Raw genomic sequence first — 15,392 nt, forward strand, 5'->3', positions numbered from 1 at the left:
CTAGCTCTGCTTTTGCTACCCAACAGAGTGTGCACTCTACTCTTGACCTATTGCAATGACACACAACACACACACACACCCACACACGCCAACACACAAACGAACATAGTTTTAGCAGCAAAAGCCTGCTCTTCCTCCTCTTGCCAAACTCTGCGCTGACACACGTCCAGGGACCTCGATAATTGTCACAAAACGCTATTGTTCTTGAGGCAAGCATGCAGCCGCAGTTAATGAAGCTTTGGTGTTTACAGAGCAGTATATTTCAGGGCCATGCTAAAAATCTGTCCCCACAGAGAGAAGAATGGGGGTGGGGGAGTGCATTTCTCATAAGTCACAGGTCCTCAGTAAACCCCAAGACTGAACTGTGTTCTAAACTGTGCACAAATAACAACAAAGGCCAGTCTTTCAAAATAATCTCCAGAGTACAGCTCACTCATTAAAAACCAGTCTGTGAATGCACTTCAATAAATCATTATCGCTGTAGACCTGGAATGATTAATGGCAATACAACCTTTTGAGAACCAACCATTTGTTTTGCATAAGCACAATTCAGCAAACGCTTAGTGAGCATTTAAAACACTCGGGCTAATGAAAACTCAAAATCAGCTTGGACGCTCAACGTAAATGTATTTACTCAAGTTCAGGATGTTGCCCTGGAGCAGACAGTGGTATAGAATCCACCTTACAATGCTGATATCTTAACCTTTTCACCTCTCACAGTAACAAAAATATTAACGTAAAGCTTGTGTATTTCAGCACGGACAGACAATTCTGACATATGTAAAACAGCAGAGGGTTTATAATGGGAGAATAAAAGGCAAGAAAGCCAAGATGCAGGACAGTTTTATGCAGGTTTGAGACACAATTCCCCCATGTATTGGCTGCTATGATGCATAAAAACCAAAATGGGAACTGATTAATACAAGTTATGACTTCCAAATCTGTCAGATTACAGAGAGAAAGACAGAGAGAGAAAGACAGAGACAGAGACAGAGAGAGAGAGAGTCCAAAAGACTCGATCCATTCTGAATAATGATGCAACAAATTCACTGTTTGAGAGTCATTCCTTTCTACACTCACACTACAACAACAACACCACATTAACAGTCTAAAAAATTAGGTCTAACATGTAAGCCTTTCGTTCTTTCTTTTGTTTGTTTGTTTGTTTGCTTTTAAAAGAAGACAGTGATTTCCACTGACACTGAGAGGGAGTGGCTTTCAAGTAGAGTGGCTTGAAGTCACAGTTGGCATCAAATAACTGCCCTCACAAAGACTCACTGTTGTGTGCTTCACAGACTCTCTCAACACACACTAGATGATTAAACACACAAATCTCTCTCTCTCTCTCTCTCTCTCTCTGTTAATGCTGTCATGATAACTGACTCCGACCTGGACAAACGAGCTGAACACGAAGAACCGATTTTCAAAGCTTGTTTCCATTCATTCGGCCGTTCTCTCTAATTGGTCATCTCACAGAGTCAGGACCAATCCAGCAGTATTTAGTGTGGCAGGGGAAGTCTGACCAAGACCCATCTCGGCACGCTGAGACAAAGAGACACCACTGCCCAAGGCAACACTCGACTCCTAAGCACTAACACACAAACACACACGCACACGTGCACGTGCGCACACACATATACGCATACATGTACACTCACAAACACACACACACACACACACACACGCATACATATACACTCACAAACACACACACACACCCCTGTTGGTGACACTGTGAACCGCTAAAACACATCAAGGGAAAATGATACATTTGGTACTGCATTTGTTACTGGGCAAACATCACAAAAAAAGAATCAGAACGATAGCTGTATAAACACTGCTCACTGAGAATCAAAATGAACATCACCCAAATGTTGCTCCCCATCAGTCTATCTATTTGTCTGTCTATCTATCTATCTATCCAGAAAGACAGAGAGACAAATAGATAGATAGACAGACAGACAAATAGATAGATAGATAGATAGATAGATAGATAGATAGATAGATAGATAGATAGATAGATAGATAGATAGATAGATAGATTCAATGATCTCCAGTGAAGATGTATGTGACTTAATATTAATGTGAGAGGCCTTATGTAATCTCGCTCTGGCCTGGTTCCAGGGGACACTCAGAGACCCAAGTGAATTGCCAAGAGCTTACAACAGCAGAGTCAGGACACCTCAGTGAACTGAAAACACACACACACACACACACACACACACACACACTGCTCTGCTCCAATCCATACATCTAAAACACAGTGGTGCTGTCATCTCCTTTAAGAAGCTCTTGTCCTTGTGAATTCCAGGCTTCAGGTTTTCACAGGCGCACGAAGTAGAACGATGCCATTTTGGTGTAAAAGGTTTTGAGTTTATGGAGGTCCTTCATTTCGAGCACAGAAATGAGATTCCAGTGATAAGTCAAGATGGGGATTTCAAAGAAAACACATTACTGAAATTACAGCAAATTGAGAGATTCCAGTACGATATCTGCGCACTTCAGTAAGTCAGCTGTATCTCTGCTCCTTTATTAGGGGACTCTTTCCCTCTTGACAACCACTTCACATCATTTCTAGTTCAGAGCCATTCCTGTCCTGTTACATACAAACCCTCAGAGGACAAAACCCCCAGAGAGAGGGGGGGGGGGGGGGACAAGACTGTCAAAGTCACTGCTCCTTACACAGTCACCAGAGCCATGCTCAGGATCTAGACAGTATTTTGGCACAAAGACGAAGTGTGTTGCCAGCGTCCAACAGACAATGTCCTGACGCTACACAGAGATCACCTTGTTATCCACCAAAGTACAGTTCATTTTGTGACATCTGCGAAATGTTCACGGGTCTTTTCCAGGGAAAAAGATGGCGTCTCATTATAACGACGAAATTACACCGTGTAGCTTAAATAGTGAAGCAACCTATATCTCACCGATAGAGAACAACAACAACAACAACAACAACAAAAAATCAAGAGAAATGCACTTCAGGTTTGGATTCAGATCATTCTCCTCCCATGCATGGAGGTGACTGAGAGCATTGCATCAAAGACAAAGAGAGAGAGAGACATGAACCTATATTAATTATGTGTCTAAGTGAAAAGGGTTGTGTCGCTGAGGACAATTCAAGGTGGAAAAACATCTCAGATTTATGGTCGGCTTTGTGTGAACAGCCACACAAAATAGTTTGTCTCTTTGAAAAGGATCCTACGGAGATCAAAGTGATACGTCTTTTTTATCTCTTCCTTTTGAGTCTGATTATTAAATTCGTCTTGATAAGGCAATCACATTTACTCAGTGAAGTGATTTTTTTTTTTTCCTAGCTCACTCGTGTACTCGGCTAGACTTCCTTTTCGCCAGTTCTGTTCATATTAGGGAGATGAGTCCATAAATTAAACATGCACGTCTTTCTCAGCTGTCGCTGCGCACTGCATATCAGAAAACGATCCACGTGATTCACTCTTCATTTGTGAAACTGAATGAGACATGTTTTGGATGTAGCATCAAAGTGTGTAAATTCTATGCCACGTTATGGCTTCGCACCAAATCCATTGCCAACTTGTGCTAGTTTACATGCGTATAACCGCTTGGTGCCTTATGTGAAACCCCATAGACTCCAGAACAGACAATAGACCGGGCTTGACTGGACGCAACCTCGCTCATTTTAGAGTGTGAACAACATTTAATAACATCGTGTCCTCTTGTCCATCTCGTCATCAAATGCAGCAAGCTACAACTTTTTCTTATGTTTCACAAACTGACCATCGCTGTCTAATTGCATTGTATCACGAGCTAACATAATCTTTCTCTCTCTCTCTCTCTCTCTCTCACTCTCTCCCAGAAGGCTGCGTTTATGTGTAGATCTAGAAATGTCTTGCCGTGATATTTTGTCAATTAAAAAAACTAAACTAAAAGATAAAAGCCTTCGAATCAACATTTTCCCAAAACATAAAAGCGATTCTAGCGCACAAAGGAACAAAACAGTTACTTCCGTTAAGACGGACTTACAACACTAAAGTTGACAAAAAAAATTTAAAAAAACAAAAAACAAAAAAAAACGCGCTGGCAAGGTTTTATCCCTATAACAAAAGCCGCGATAACACTTCTTATGAAAACATTAAAACGTTTGTTCTCGGCAGAACGGAACAGACAGAGCTCATTTTTACAGGCAGAAATCACACGCACACACCCTCTCTGCTACTCTCCGCAGAGTGCTTACCGTCTAAATCCCTGAAAAGAGGATGGCCAAGACATCCTTGATTTTTTAAGACCCGGTCGGTGACCTGTGTCTACGGCGTAGGTTCGATCCATTTTCGGAGTTTTCAGGTATCTTTCTGTGTCAGAAGAACCCCTCTTTCTCTCTCCGTACTGCTCCCTCGCTCTGTGCAGATAGTTGTGGTAAGGATGCTGAGGCGGCTGCTGGTGCTGCTGCCTCCACAAATGTTTAGACGCTCGCGCATTTCCATGGATGTGGCCACTGCTGCTGCCAGCGTAGGACGCTGTCACATTGTAGCTGGCGGGATCCATCTGATCTTGAAAAGGGTACGGCTCGCAGAAGTCAGGTCAAGGTCGACTTGTAACGTGATTCAGAATTGGAATAATGATTTTGCCAGGAGTTTTACAAGTTCCATATCAAATAGACGCGCACAGAGGGAGTCGATTCCGTGAATCTTTCGCTCAAAACATGTATGCAACTTCTTGAGAACACTGCTTTTTGGTTCCGACCCTTCAACGCTAACAAGTTGTGAAAAAAAGAATAACGGACACTATTCAGATTTAAATTAGAAAAGTATCGAGAATGAATCAACTAATAATCTGGGCTGATGTTGGATCCTCAAGATAATATTAACTTATCTACGGTATATTAACTGTTGCGCTGCGCAGGATAAAACCATTTAGGCGGCAGCCAATCAAACTGCTGGTACCTTGATTTTGACTCATGGTAAGGACACTGTAAGCCAAACTGATTTCCTGCACCGCCGGTGCTTTCAAGCAATATCTTAAACCGCCCCCTGTAAACACGCCCAATTAATGTCTAAATAAATCAAGATTACCGCCAAGTGCAAAGAGGCATAACTCCTTGTTCTATTTGAAATTATTAATATTGTCATTTTGGTTCTGGTTCTGGTAGTGATGGCGGTGTTGCTCTTGATGGTACTAAGTTGTAAGCCAAACGTTTGCTATGCCTGTTGACTCCAAATTTATCTTTCTAAATAAATTTACCACCACAGTAACCTATCCTTAGATAGAATGCTAGTTCCAGAATGCTGATTGGATTTGACTCTATGGACATAACTTTGGGAATGTATTACCCATGTACAGTGTTATCCATCCATCCACTTATCAAAATTCCACAAGAAAGTGAATGCTGTTTATTTTCCACTTAAGTGCCAACATGGAAACGCCCCAGTGTATCCCTAGGCAACAGAGCATATAAAACACACACACATAAAGCAGTGAGTGTTGACTGCACAATAACCTCAGAGTAAGGACACTTCAGTGAACTGAAAACACACACACACACACACACAGACAAAGTGGTGTGTGTTGATTGCACAATAACCTAAATGCATTTCCGAATAGGCCCTTGGTTATTTCAGCTCACTGTAGCCTGACTCACCAAATCCAAGGGTTGTCAGTCAAGTTGTTTGTGCCTGGCTAAAAGTTAGCAGACACAATGACAAACGCTGGCCATGATGGCAGAGGCTCAGGGTCTGTATTGATAGAATACAGCACCTTGCCAAAACCAAAATTACAAGGATCAGCAAAAATGAAAATATGGAAAACAAAAGAGAACAATGCATCTTACGGCGACTGGCTGGGAGACCAATGGCTGTGATGATGAAGAACCTGTGATGGTTTGATCAGTGACACGTCTAAAGAAAATGTGTCATTACATTTAGAGAATTCAATAACAGCTCCTCTCCCTCGTTAGATGAATTATAAATGAGTCGAGCTTGGAGTGATACAGGATGATCTATGTTAGGAAACCCTTCTGGGAGCTGCACAAATCTTTTCCTCCGCTCATTGAAATGCAGTTTGTGGCGAAGTGGGGGAAAAAAAAAAAAAAAAAAGTTCAATCAGAGAGATCTACGATCCACCGAGAGACTCAACTGAAGGGAAATTTCCAATCATTCATTTTAAAGTGCATTTGACTTCCAACCCCAAAAAATGACAGCTAGAACAGAAAGAGTTTTAAAATAATAAATTGAACACGAGTATTCACTCTATTAAGGTCTAGTTCTAGTTTTATTCATGCAATTTTGTTTCATTTATTAAACTATTGAATAATAAGACCCTAAGAGGTCTAAGCAGGCACATGTGTTATGACATAATCTACAACCATGCACAAAATCATTATGTCCTGCAGAAGGAGAGAAAAGGAGCAGGTTCCTGCATTTGCAATGGGCCCACAGGAGACTATGGAGCATCATGGGTAATACCTGACAGAGCAGGTGTCTTGTGAAAATGCCAGTTCACCGTCTGTTAAAGCCATACTGATCTTCTGACATTTGAACTGTCGTTTGATTTTAGTACTACAATTCTGGTCAATGCCGCTTGATTATAGCTTCTCCTCTCCTTTGCTCACTGCGTCTCACTACGATTTTTATGACAAGTCTTGACTAAAAATAAAATTCCGGACCGAACCAAAGCACCTTTTTTTCATGGAAAAGCAGCAGGAAGACATTGATTGTTAGCAGTGGGGTGTCTCTGATTTTTCACTCTTCCACAGAATGAGACCACACTAAAATGGAAAAGAACATGTGTGTCCGAGTGTGGGTGTGTGGGGGCTAAGCTTCGCAGCTAGGCGTTAAAAAAAAGAAAGAAAGAAAAAAAAAAACGCAGACCTTTCCAGAAACCTTTACCTGAAATGATACATTCTAGATCAGGCAACTGTGCCCTACGTGACAATTACAATGTTTCGACGCATACATTTATAAATTGCACTTAACACTGCACTTCATGTGAGACAAATGAAAAAAAAAAAAAAAAGTGTCATTTTCATCATCAAAAATGTTAAAATGTGAAAGGGAGGGGAGAGTCAATTACCTTACCCTGCAATGAAAAGAACAAAATACGACAGCGAGAGTAAGCTGCAGAATTTGTACGGCGAGAATCGCTTTCAAAAGAACATCTCTGCGCACTTGTCATGGGTTTACTGCTGCAAGAGGATGGACAGGAGGAGAAAAATATATTTTACAGAATGAATTCTCTTTCATCTTCCTCCCTCCAGCATTTAGATCACCCTTCAACCCTGCTCCTTTAAAGTATCCATCAAAGTAAGGGACGGCCTTCTTCCTCAGGAGGCTAGAGACCACAGCGTAGTCAGCAGTACAGCTAGGACAGTAGAGCCAAAAAAAAAAAAAAAACTGATCAAAATGTCAAGCTATGTCCTTAAAGACTCATTCTTTCACTTTGTGTTTCACCGCTGCTCGAATCTACTTAGGAAGTGCACGTACACAGAGAGGACAGCTACAGAGGCGATGCAATATTTTGAGATTTTGCTGAAGAAATAACCGTGAGGGGGAGTTGGGGGGTGAGGGGGGGGGGGGTAGAAAATGATGGGCATGTTCCAAGAAAAAAGGCGGTAAACTAAACAACCACTGGGGGGGGGGGGGTTGTTGGGGGGTGTCCAAAGTTATAAAGTGCAGTGCGCAAATACCACTTTAGTGTTTGAAGTGTGAATACACTGTGTCTACCATAAGATATAAGTAAATATTGTAACAGAAGTGGTAGCAAACATACAACACAGCAAAGAAGCAACCCAGCTCTTTCTTTCATTATATGTCTTTCCCCTCAGGAACACATCCTGAAGAGTGACAGAATAAGCATTTTCTCTCAGAAAACACACACACACACACACACACACACACACACAGGTACTTAGGTACTCTCACCTGCTAGTGTCAGCTGAAGTGATGGCTATGAGAGGAGGAGTGAGAATGGCCAAGCTGGTAGGTCGAGATATTTGTTCCGATTCCCTGCGGTCCAAGTCGTACTGCTCGGCCTGTCTGAACGCCAAGGGGGGCAGCTGCAGAGTTCGGTTGGAGAGCCTACGCACCTGGAAGGGCTCCAGGTCCAAAGCCGGGCCCGTCTCCGGGGATTCCTCTGATTCATTGGAGGCCTATTACAACACAACAGCAACCAACACGAAAATGAACATTTGGCGGGTTTCTGCAAGAAGGTGCCAGAAAAATATCGATTAAAAAAAACAAACAAACACACAGATCAGGTGCTCACTCCTCTCAACCTAAATTAGAGCAAACAGAAAAATAAATGGGCTGAATCGTGAACCTGACGCGTATCTCGTATCTGCTGGGAGGCATTGTTGACCTGCACAAAGTCAATTATATACGAATAAGTACGAGAACCTGTTTGAAACAAACAAACATTTCGAGCGTCTGCACTGCGAAACAGCTTTTGCAGGATATTTCTGATGACTAACAGGCAATGTCTGAATTTCAGTACGACATTCAAAGCCAGTACATTCAGTACAAACTGTACAGAACTAGCAGTTCTGCCTCGACGTACACAAATGCCGCATACACACACACACACACACACACGCACACACGATGGATGCTTGGCAAGATTACTTGTCGTTGGTGCTTGTTTCTTTGGCACGCGTATGATGCAAAGTTGAGGCAGGTGTCAGCTTTCCTAGGTGGAATACCTAAATAAATCTCAGTCCCCACAGGTGAGGGGCGGCAACAAGAGAAGAGGTTTCAGGAGTCTTAGGGAAAAGCGGTGGTTGTTTGTGTAAGGAGGAGGAGGAGGAGGAGGAGAAGGAGAAGTGTGTGTGTGTGTGTGTGTGTGTGGGCGGTTTAGATGAAGAAAAAATCCACAAACGGAGGATGAGTGTTTAGCGTATGCAGCATCCGTAGCAGAGGTGTTCAAGTTTATTCCCGGAGGGCCGGTATCCACGAGGATTTTAAGGACGACCAAAGCACTGAAAAACTGGTGTGAAGAGTCTGAAGTTAATGAAGTTCTTTAATCAACAGAGCTGACATACAATTACAAAAAAAAACAAAAACAAAAACTGTGCATTCAGGGACTGCGTATTGACATCCTAAAACACAGAAAGTTCTGGAGAGTAATATAGCAAAAGCCAAAGGGATGAGTTTTTAACGATCTGGCAAATACTGATTTAATGAAGAACACTGCGAAGGCTTAGGTCCTGCTTACATGCCTTTCACTTTGCTTACAGCCTTTTTAATTCCAGTCTTTTCTTCCCTGTTTTGCTTTAAGGCGACAATTATTATCACTTTCAAGAGATATGTATTATCACTTTCAAAACTGCATGTTTGCTGTAAACTTCAAATTAGTCAGTGAGCTGAGCAAAAGAAAATCCATATCTCAAACACAGGTTCCCTCAGCCAGTTCATTTCTCATAAGACCAAAAACATGGACAGGAGCTGAGCCCAGAATACAAATTAAATTTCATAATATAAACATTCTGAGACATTTGTAGTGTGTGTGTGTGTGTGTGTGTGTATATATATATATATATATATATATATATATATATATATATATATATATATATATATATATATACACATACACAGACAGATAGATAGATAGATAGATATAGATATAGATAGATACACACATATAAGTGTGCGTGTGTGTGTATACATATACACAGTATACAGCACAGTATATATATGTGTGTGTGTGTGTGTGTGTGTGTTTGTGTGTTTGTGTGTATATACACACACACACACACACACACACACACACACATCTGAATGTAAATGACACTAGTCAAAAACATGCCATTTGCTGTCTCAGGGCTGGACAGGTAAATGGATTCTGTGCTGCAGGCCGAAATATCTGCTGTATTATCTGCATAAATTACACTTCGAATGCACCACTAAGCAGTTATGAAAATACAGTCAGTATAAAGCATGTCCAAAACTCACTATATAATCACTGATTCCATCTAAAGTTAATCTAGACGTAATGCTTGTACTGTCAACCCTAATATAATCTTGAACTGACAATCAACTTTACCACCAACATGGTCAGGCATTGCAGAGAGCACCACTGGCTACTTAAATACAATACTGTATTTTTGCAATGACTAACATTATAATGACTTTTCTATAATTATAAAAGTAAGAGATTAAATATATCTGTTTAATATATTCAGTTATCATCTTAAAAGATGGTCCTTTGCGGTAAGTGGTCTTAGTTTCCTAGTGTCCCACTTTATGGCCCTAGTCAATAAAAGAAGAAACAAACACAGATAGAGACGTCTGTCAGTGGAGTATTGCGTTTGGATCATTTTCCTCATGTGTAACCGTTCGTATAGACTCACTCTAAAATCCAAATAGTAGTTTGCAAAATCGGTTTTTAGACTTAGACTCAGTTTACAGAGATTAATAGCAGCTCACAACCCTTGTGTTTAAAAAAAAAAACAATTCTAAGTAAAGAAAATTGATGGACTCTTTGTTTTATCTTGCTAAAAATTAAGCATACTTAAACTCAATCAGTTATTGGTTGGTTTTTTTTTCTGTTCATGCACTGCAGATAAAGGGCATTTATTGTCTTTCACTCCCAGCTCCATTAAACCCACAATTACCAAAGAATCAGAGCACTTGTTTTACATTTTACATCAAATATTCTGCTGTCCTCAAAACACATCATAAAGCCCTTAGTTAGAAATCACGACCCTTTGTCTCATTTTCATACACATGGAGAAAGAGGAGTGAAGCGGTGAGAGGAGCATATGGTGAGGAGGAAAAGGAGCTTCAGCGGTTGCCCTTGGTTGACAGAGGAGGTGAAGAGTGTATACCTACTGAATTGGAATGGAAGTCGGAGGAGGACAGATTAAATTAGGAGTTAAAGTGAAGTCGGAACACAAGTGCACACACACATACAGACTAGTGCACCCGCACACACACATGCACTCGCAAATCTTTTTACAGCGTTCTGCTCTGTTCTGACAATGTAATATTTTAATTTAAAGGTAAAAAAGAAATCTTAATTCTCTCTCTCTCTCTTTTTCTCTCTCTCTCACACACACACACACAACTGAAGTCAGGAAGAGGTAAACTTTTATCTATAGAATAATCTGTTCTTTAGTTGTATTTCTTATTAAGGGGAACAAAGGACCAAGCAAGAACGGCACACAGGCCCAACCCTGAGCTTTAGACAGAGTGGAGAATAAGGTGGAATGAGACATGAATCTTGCAGATAATTGGCTTTTATCTAAGAACTGTTCGTATGGTTTTCCATTTTCGTTAAATCTGATATTTTAATGAGCTCTGTAATGTCAAAACTAAACTTATCATTTTTAATCAAATTTATATTGCAGACTCAACAGGACATTACGTGAACTTCAGTGACACACATGCACACAGTCAGTCTCTGTCCGCCGACCTGAGCTGTTTAGCACAAAAATAAGCTTGATCGTTTTTTGTGAATGTTGGGAAAACTACTTGCCCAAGATCCTTAATGAGAGATTTGGTTTTGTCCTATCATAACTTTAGAATATAATACCATTAACAATATTCCATGATATAATGTTTCTGTAGTTTTAGTCTCTCTGTGTCTGTTAATAATGTTGATATTGATGTTAGTCTCAGTCAAACTTCCAGACTATTCCATGACAACCACTGCTCTGCGGTTTTCATTGGTGAATATTATAATGTCTTTAATTATTACGCCCATTTATTCCTGTCATTTTATTCATTACAGATACTCATTTTTCCTTTCCCACTTTCCGTTTAGTCATTTGTTAGTCTTCCATTGCCTTCTCAGAGTTGGAAATTTCGTGCGGATTTGTATGAGTGTGTGCTGTGGGCCCTGAGGCCCTGTGTTAATGAGGCAGACTGCAAGCATCTTCACTCCAATCTCCAAACCTGCCTCCGAGAGAAAAGCGAGTCTCCCTGAGTACCCTCGCGCTAAAAATTGGCAGCTCACCAGAGGGAGTCAAGTAGGCTCTAATTTCGAGGGGCAGGTCTTGAGCTACTGTAGAATGGATGGAGGGATGGATGGAAGGATGGAAGGATGGATGGATGGATGGATAAATGCATAAAAATCAAGAGAAGAGGAGCAACAATTTCCTGGGGGGGGGGGGGGGGGTGGTAAATCAAACATCTCAACCAAAAACATAAAAACATACAAAAAAAAAAAAACTTTTGCCCCGCATTCAGGAGACGGAGCATTTCCTGTCGTTAAAAATACGCACAATAAAACCCCCGGCTACATTTTGATTCATGCATCAGATGCACCTTTTTTTTCTTTTCTTTTTTTTTTGCTTTGTAGTTACTCGCTGTAGAACTGTTTTTTTCCCCTCTTGTTGTTTTGCTCCAAATGCGTAACCATGAAAGGCACTTCTCTCTTCCCATGTCATTTTCTATCCGTCTCAGCCATGGGATTCGTTTGATATTGTGTAGGAACATGAAGACATACAGGATGATGAACTGGATAAAGTCAATAGCTACGCCGACCCGACAACACAAAATTGAAGTGGGGGCTTCCAGCAAATAGTTATTGTGTATGATGAGTGGTGAGTGGAAACAAAACCCTGACAACTAGTTCTGAAGATGAACAAAACATTTCTTTTCTCTGGCAGAAAACATTTCACTTTTAAATGTATTATGCCCAAGGTAAAGCAATACATCATAAATATGTACCTCTTGCATGGTTTCTAAATTGTCAAGTGAGTACTTTGCCTCTCTCTCTCTCTCTCTCTCCCAAGTATTTCCTATTCTCTTTTTTAGCACTGAATCTTTATCATACAGAATGCTGTAGAGAAATACATCAAAAATATTTACTACTAAACCATCTAGTGTGTATTGGTTCTCTGTCCTTCTGCCTCTCTTAAATTTCCCATCCTCCATTTTGGGGGGGAGTGGGGTGGGTGGGTTGCATGCTGATGGACCCCAACATAACATATGAAAGGGGTCATTCGTAGTCAGGGCAGTCTCATGGGTTCAGGCTCTACCAGATCTGGGAGCATAAAATCTAGACACGTGACTGCACATGAAACTAGGTACCGTCGAGCTGAAAGTGAATAAAGAGGAACCTGCACAATGTTGGACACGTTCTTTAAATATGTCTTTAGGACACAGTCGGTGCCACGGGTGAATAGCTGCGGGGGTGTTGAAGAACGTTTTTCTTTGCGGAGAGATAGGCCGTATTAGATTATAGACTAGTTCATTACATTCTGAAATGCGCATTTGAATTCACTCTGTTCAAAATGACGGAACGTGATCTACACGTCTATTATTGCTTTGGTTTAGTAATGGAAAACGAGACCTCAGGTGGTAAATAAATAGTGTGAGTGAATTTGCTTTTTGGAAAGGCGGTATCCTGAAATGGCTCACGCTATAGCTAAAACCAGGACGCTTTAGCCATTTCTCAATACAAAGTATGTCAAGTATGTGCTCCTGTTCTTGGGAGTTAAGATCGGGAGTCCCGACTTTGTCTGAAATGCAGTCTGGGAAACTTGAATACCCAAGTCCACACAAGTCACCTCCTGGTGCATCCTTGATAAAACCCACAAATCGAGGACACATCCGGGCATTTGATCATTTGATAGGTGCAAACTGTGAATTAGAACATTACTTAGGCCGTGACTGATGACATTTCGCAAGTCCATGAGAACGCAAGTACTGAGAAGAACACATATTGAGAAGCGGCCTTTATGTACATTGCCAAAAAGAATTCTGCACGTTAATCTGCCAGTTTTCAACAGCTGAGACGACACTGATTACGCCAAATGTTACATTACATTAAAAAGGACTCACTCTTTGAGTTAGCCTGCGGTTCATGAAAAGCTATGTAACCGGGCTTGCACATGCTGCACACGGTTAGCTTAGCGGTGGCACCGTCTCAAAGTACAGAGGCGCTTTTCAAAAGCTGGGGTTTTCAAATTGAATCTCAGCTCGGTCGCTCTTGCCAACTGCGGCTGCGAGTCTTGGCCGTGTTCCTCAGGCATGTGAGTCAGTCCCAATTTCTTTCTCCTCCGTTCGCTCAGCGGTGGTGACCGACTGTCAGGAGGCCGCGTAATTTAGGGTGGACTCAGACAATTAGCGCTCCCCGCTCGAGGGCGTTAACATCGCTTGACGATACAACTTGATTCGTGAGAAAGAAAGTCGTAATGTGGGAAAATGAGCGACTGGCTTTGCATGTAATGGCCTCAGTCCAGTCAGCGAAAATGACTGCTATGGGAGCAAGCTGAGGAGACCACAGGTAATTGGGTATTCCAAATTGAGAGGGAAACATGTTCCTCGTTTAAAAAGTCAATTAAAGCTATGAACGTTACGGGCACTGTGCAAGCCTCGTTTTCATCTGAATGCTGCATACACACTTTGGGGTGTTTACGTAGCTCGTGACGATAATGGTCCTTCTTGATATTAATGCAATGGAAGAGTGAAAGACTAATAACGCTAGGGATGGTGGTGGAATCAGTTATGATTTTGAAACTAATCATGAGATCAGCTACCACAACCATGTGTGAAAACCCACACACAAAACATGACACACAAAACCCTCAAATAAACAACTCTCTCTCTCTCTCTCTCACACACACACACACACACACACACACACATATGCACGTTTAATTTATTGTAAGCAACTCTTCGTTCCATCACTTCAGGCACAAATTTGCAAACACTCCCTGTTCGTTCCAAATGGCTGTCGGTCAGCTCGCTCAAAGACGTGCAGCCGGACCCCTCGGCTCTAAACAGGCTTGATGGATTCACTGTGACTGAGAGAATGAGAATGAGAGAAAGACTGCTGTATATGAACCAGGCACTGATGGTACATCAGACTATGCTTTCCCCTCAGCAGGGACACCTTACGTGACATCCCTGTGTTCTCCAGCCTGCGCTGGGAGTTTTGATCGAGCAGAGCTGAGAACAGGCAGACCATGTAGCAGGTTCAGCTGGGCATAGACATGCCAAGATTAAGTTTACTGGGGCAGAAAGGGAAGAAAGTCTGGTATTTTCAGCCTACACAGTCTCCGTCCTCAAAACAAAAAAAACTATCACCGCAGGCGAGATTGAGTTTGTAGCGAAAGTAAAAAAGAAAAAGGAAAAAAAAAAAAAAAAAAGGTGAAATATCTGTGTTACATTCTGAAAGCACCTGTCACATACTCTCTCTGTTATCACGGACAAATAAGGCGTCTATTTGGTTTGACACAGAGAGACAAGGTAATATGTACAGCCAAGAGGCATGGGCCATGTTGGGGAGGGACCTTTTGATTTTTCAAATATTAAAACACTGGTGTTACTCTATGCTGTCTCTGCATGTAGTTTGCTTAATGAAGGAAATGCCGTCAACTGAACCGTAATGGCTCCTGGTACGAGTCGGTGCTATTTGAGGATCGTCGATCGAAGTCTTTTTCTTTATTTTTTTTTAAACACTAAAACATTCAC

The 15,392-nt window shown here is 41.4% G+C and overlaps 1 protein-coding gene across 1 annotated transcript in view; it reads right to left on the reverse strand.

The window, feature by feature from the left end:
- LOC115807370 (cAMP-specific 3',5'-cyclic phosphodiesterase 4D-like) overlaps nucleotides 1-4,305 on the reverse strand; it is a 110,542-nt gene extending 106,237 nt beyond the window's left edge. Inside the window, exon 1 of the mRNA XM_030768314.1 lies at nucleotides 4,214-4,305. Within this exon, the coding sequence (XP_030624174.1) occupies nucleotides 4,214-4,305 (92 nt within the window). The remainder of the gene's footprint in view (nucleotides 1-4,213) is intronic.
- Between the last annotated feature and the right edge of the window lie 11,087 nt (nucleotides 4,306-15,392).

The sequence above is a fragment of the Chanos chanos genome, chromosome 3 (assembly GCF_902362185.1).
Source record: "Chanos chanos chromosome 3, fChaCha1.1, whole genome shotgun sequence".
Lineage (NCBI taxonomy): Eukaryota > Metazoa > Chordata > Actinopteri > Gonorynchiformes > Chanidae > Chanos > Chanos chanos.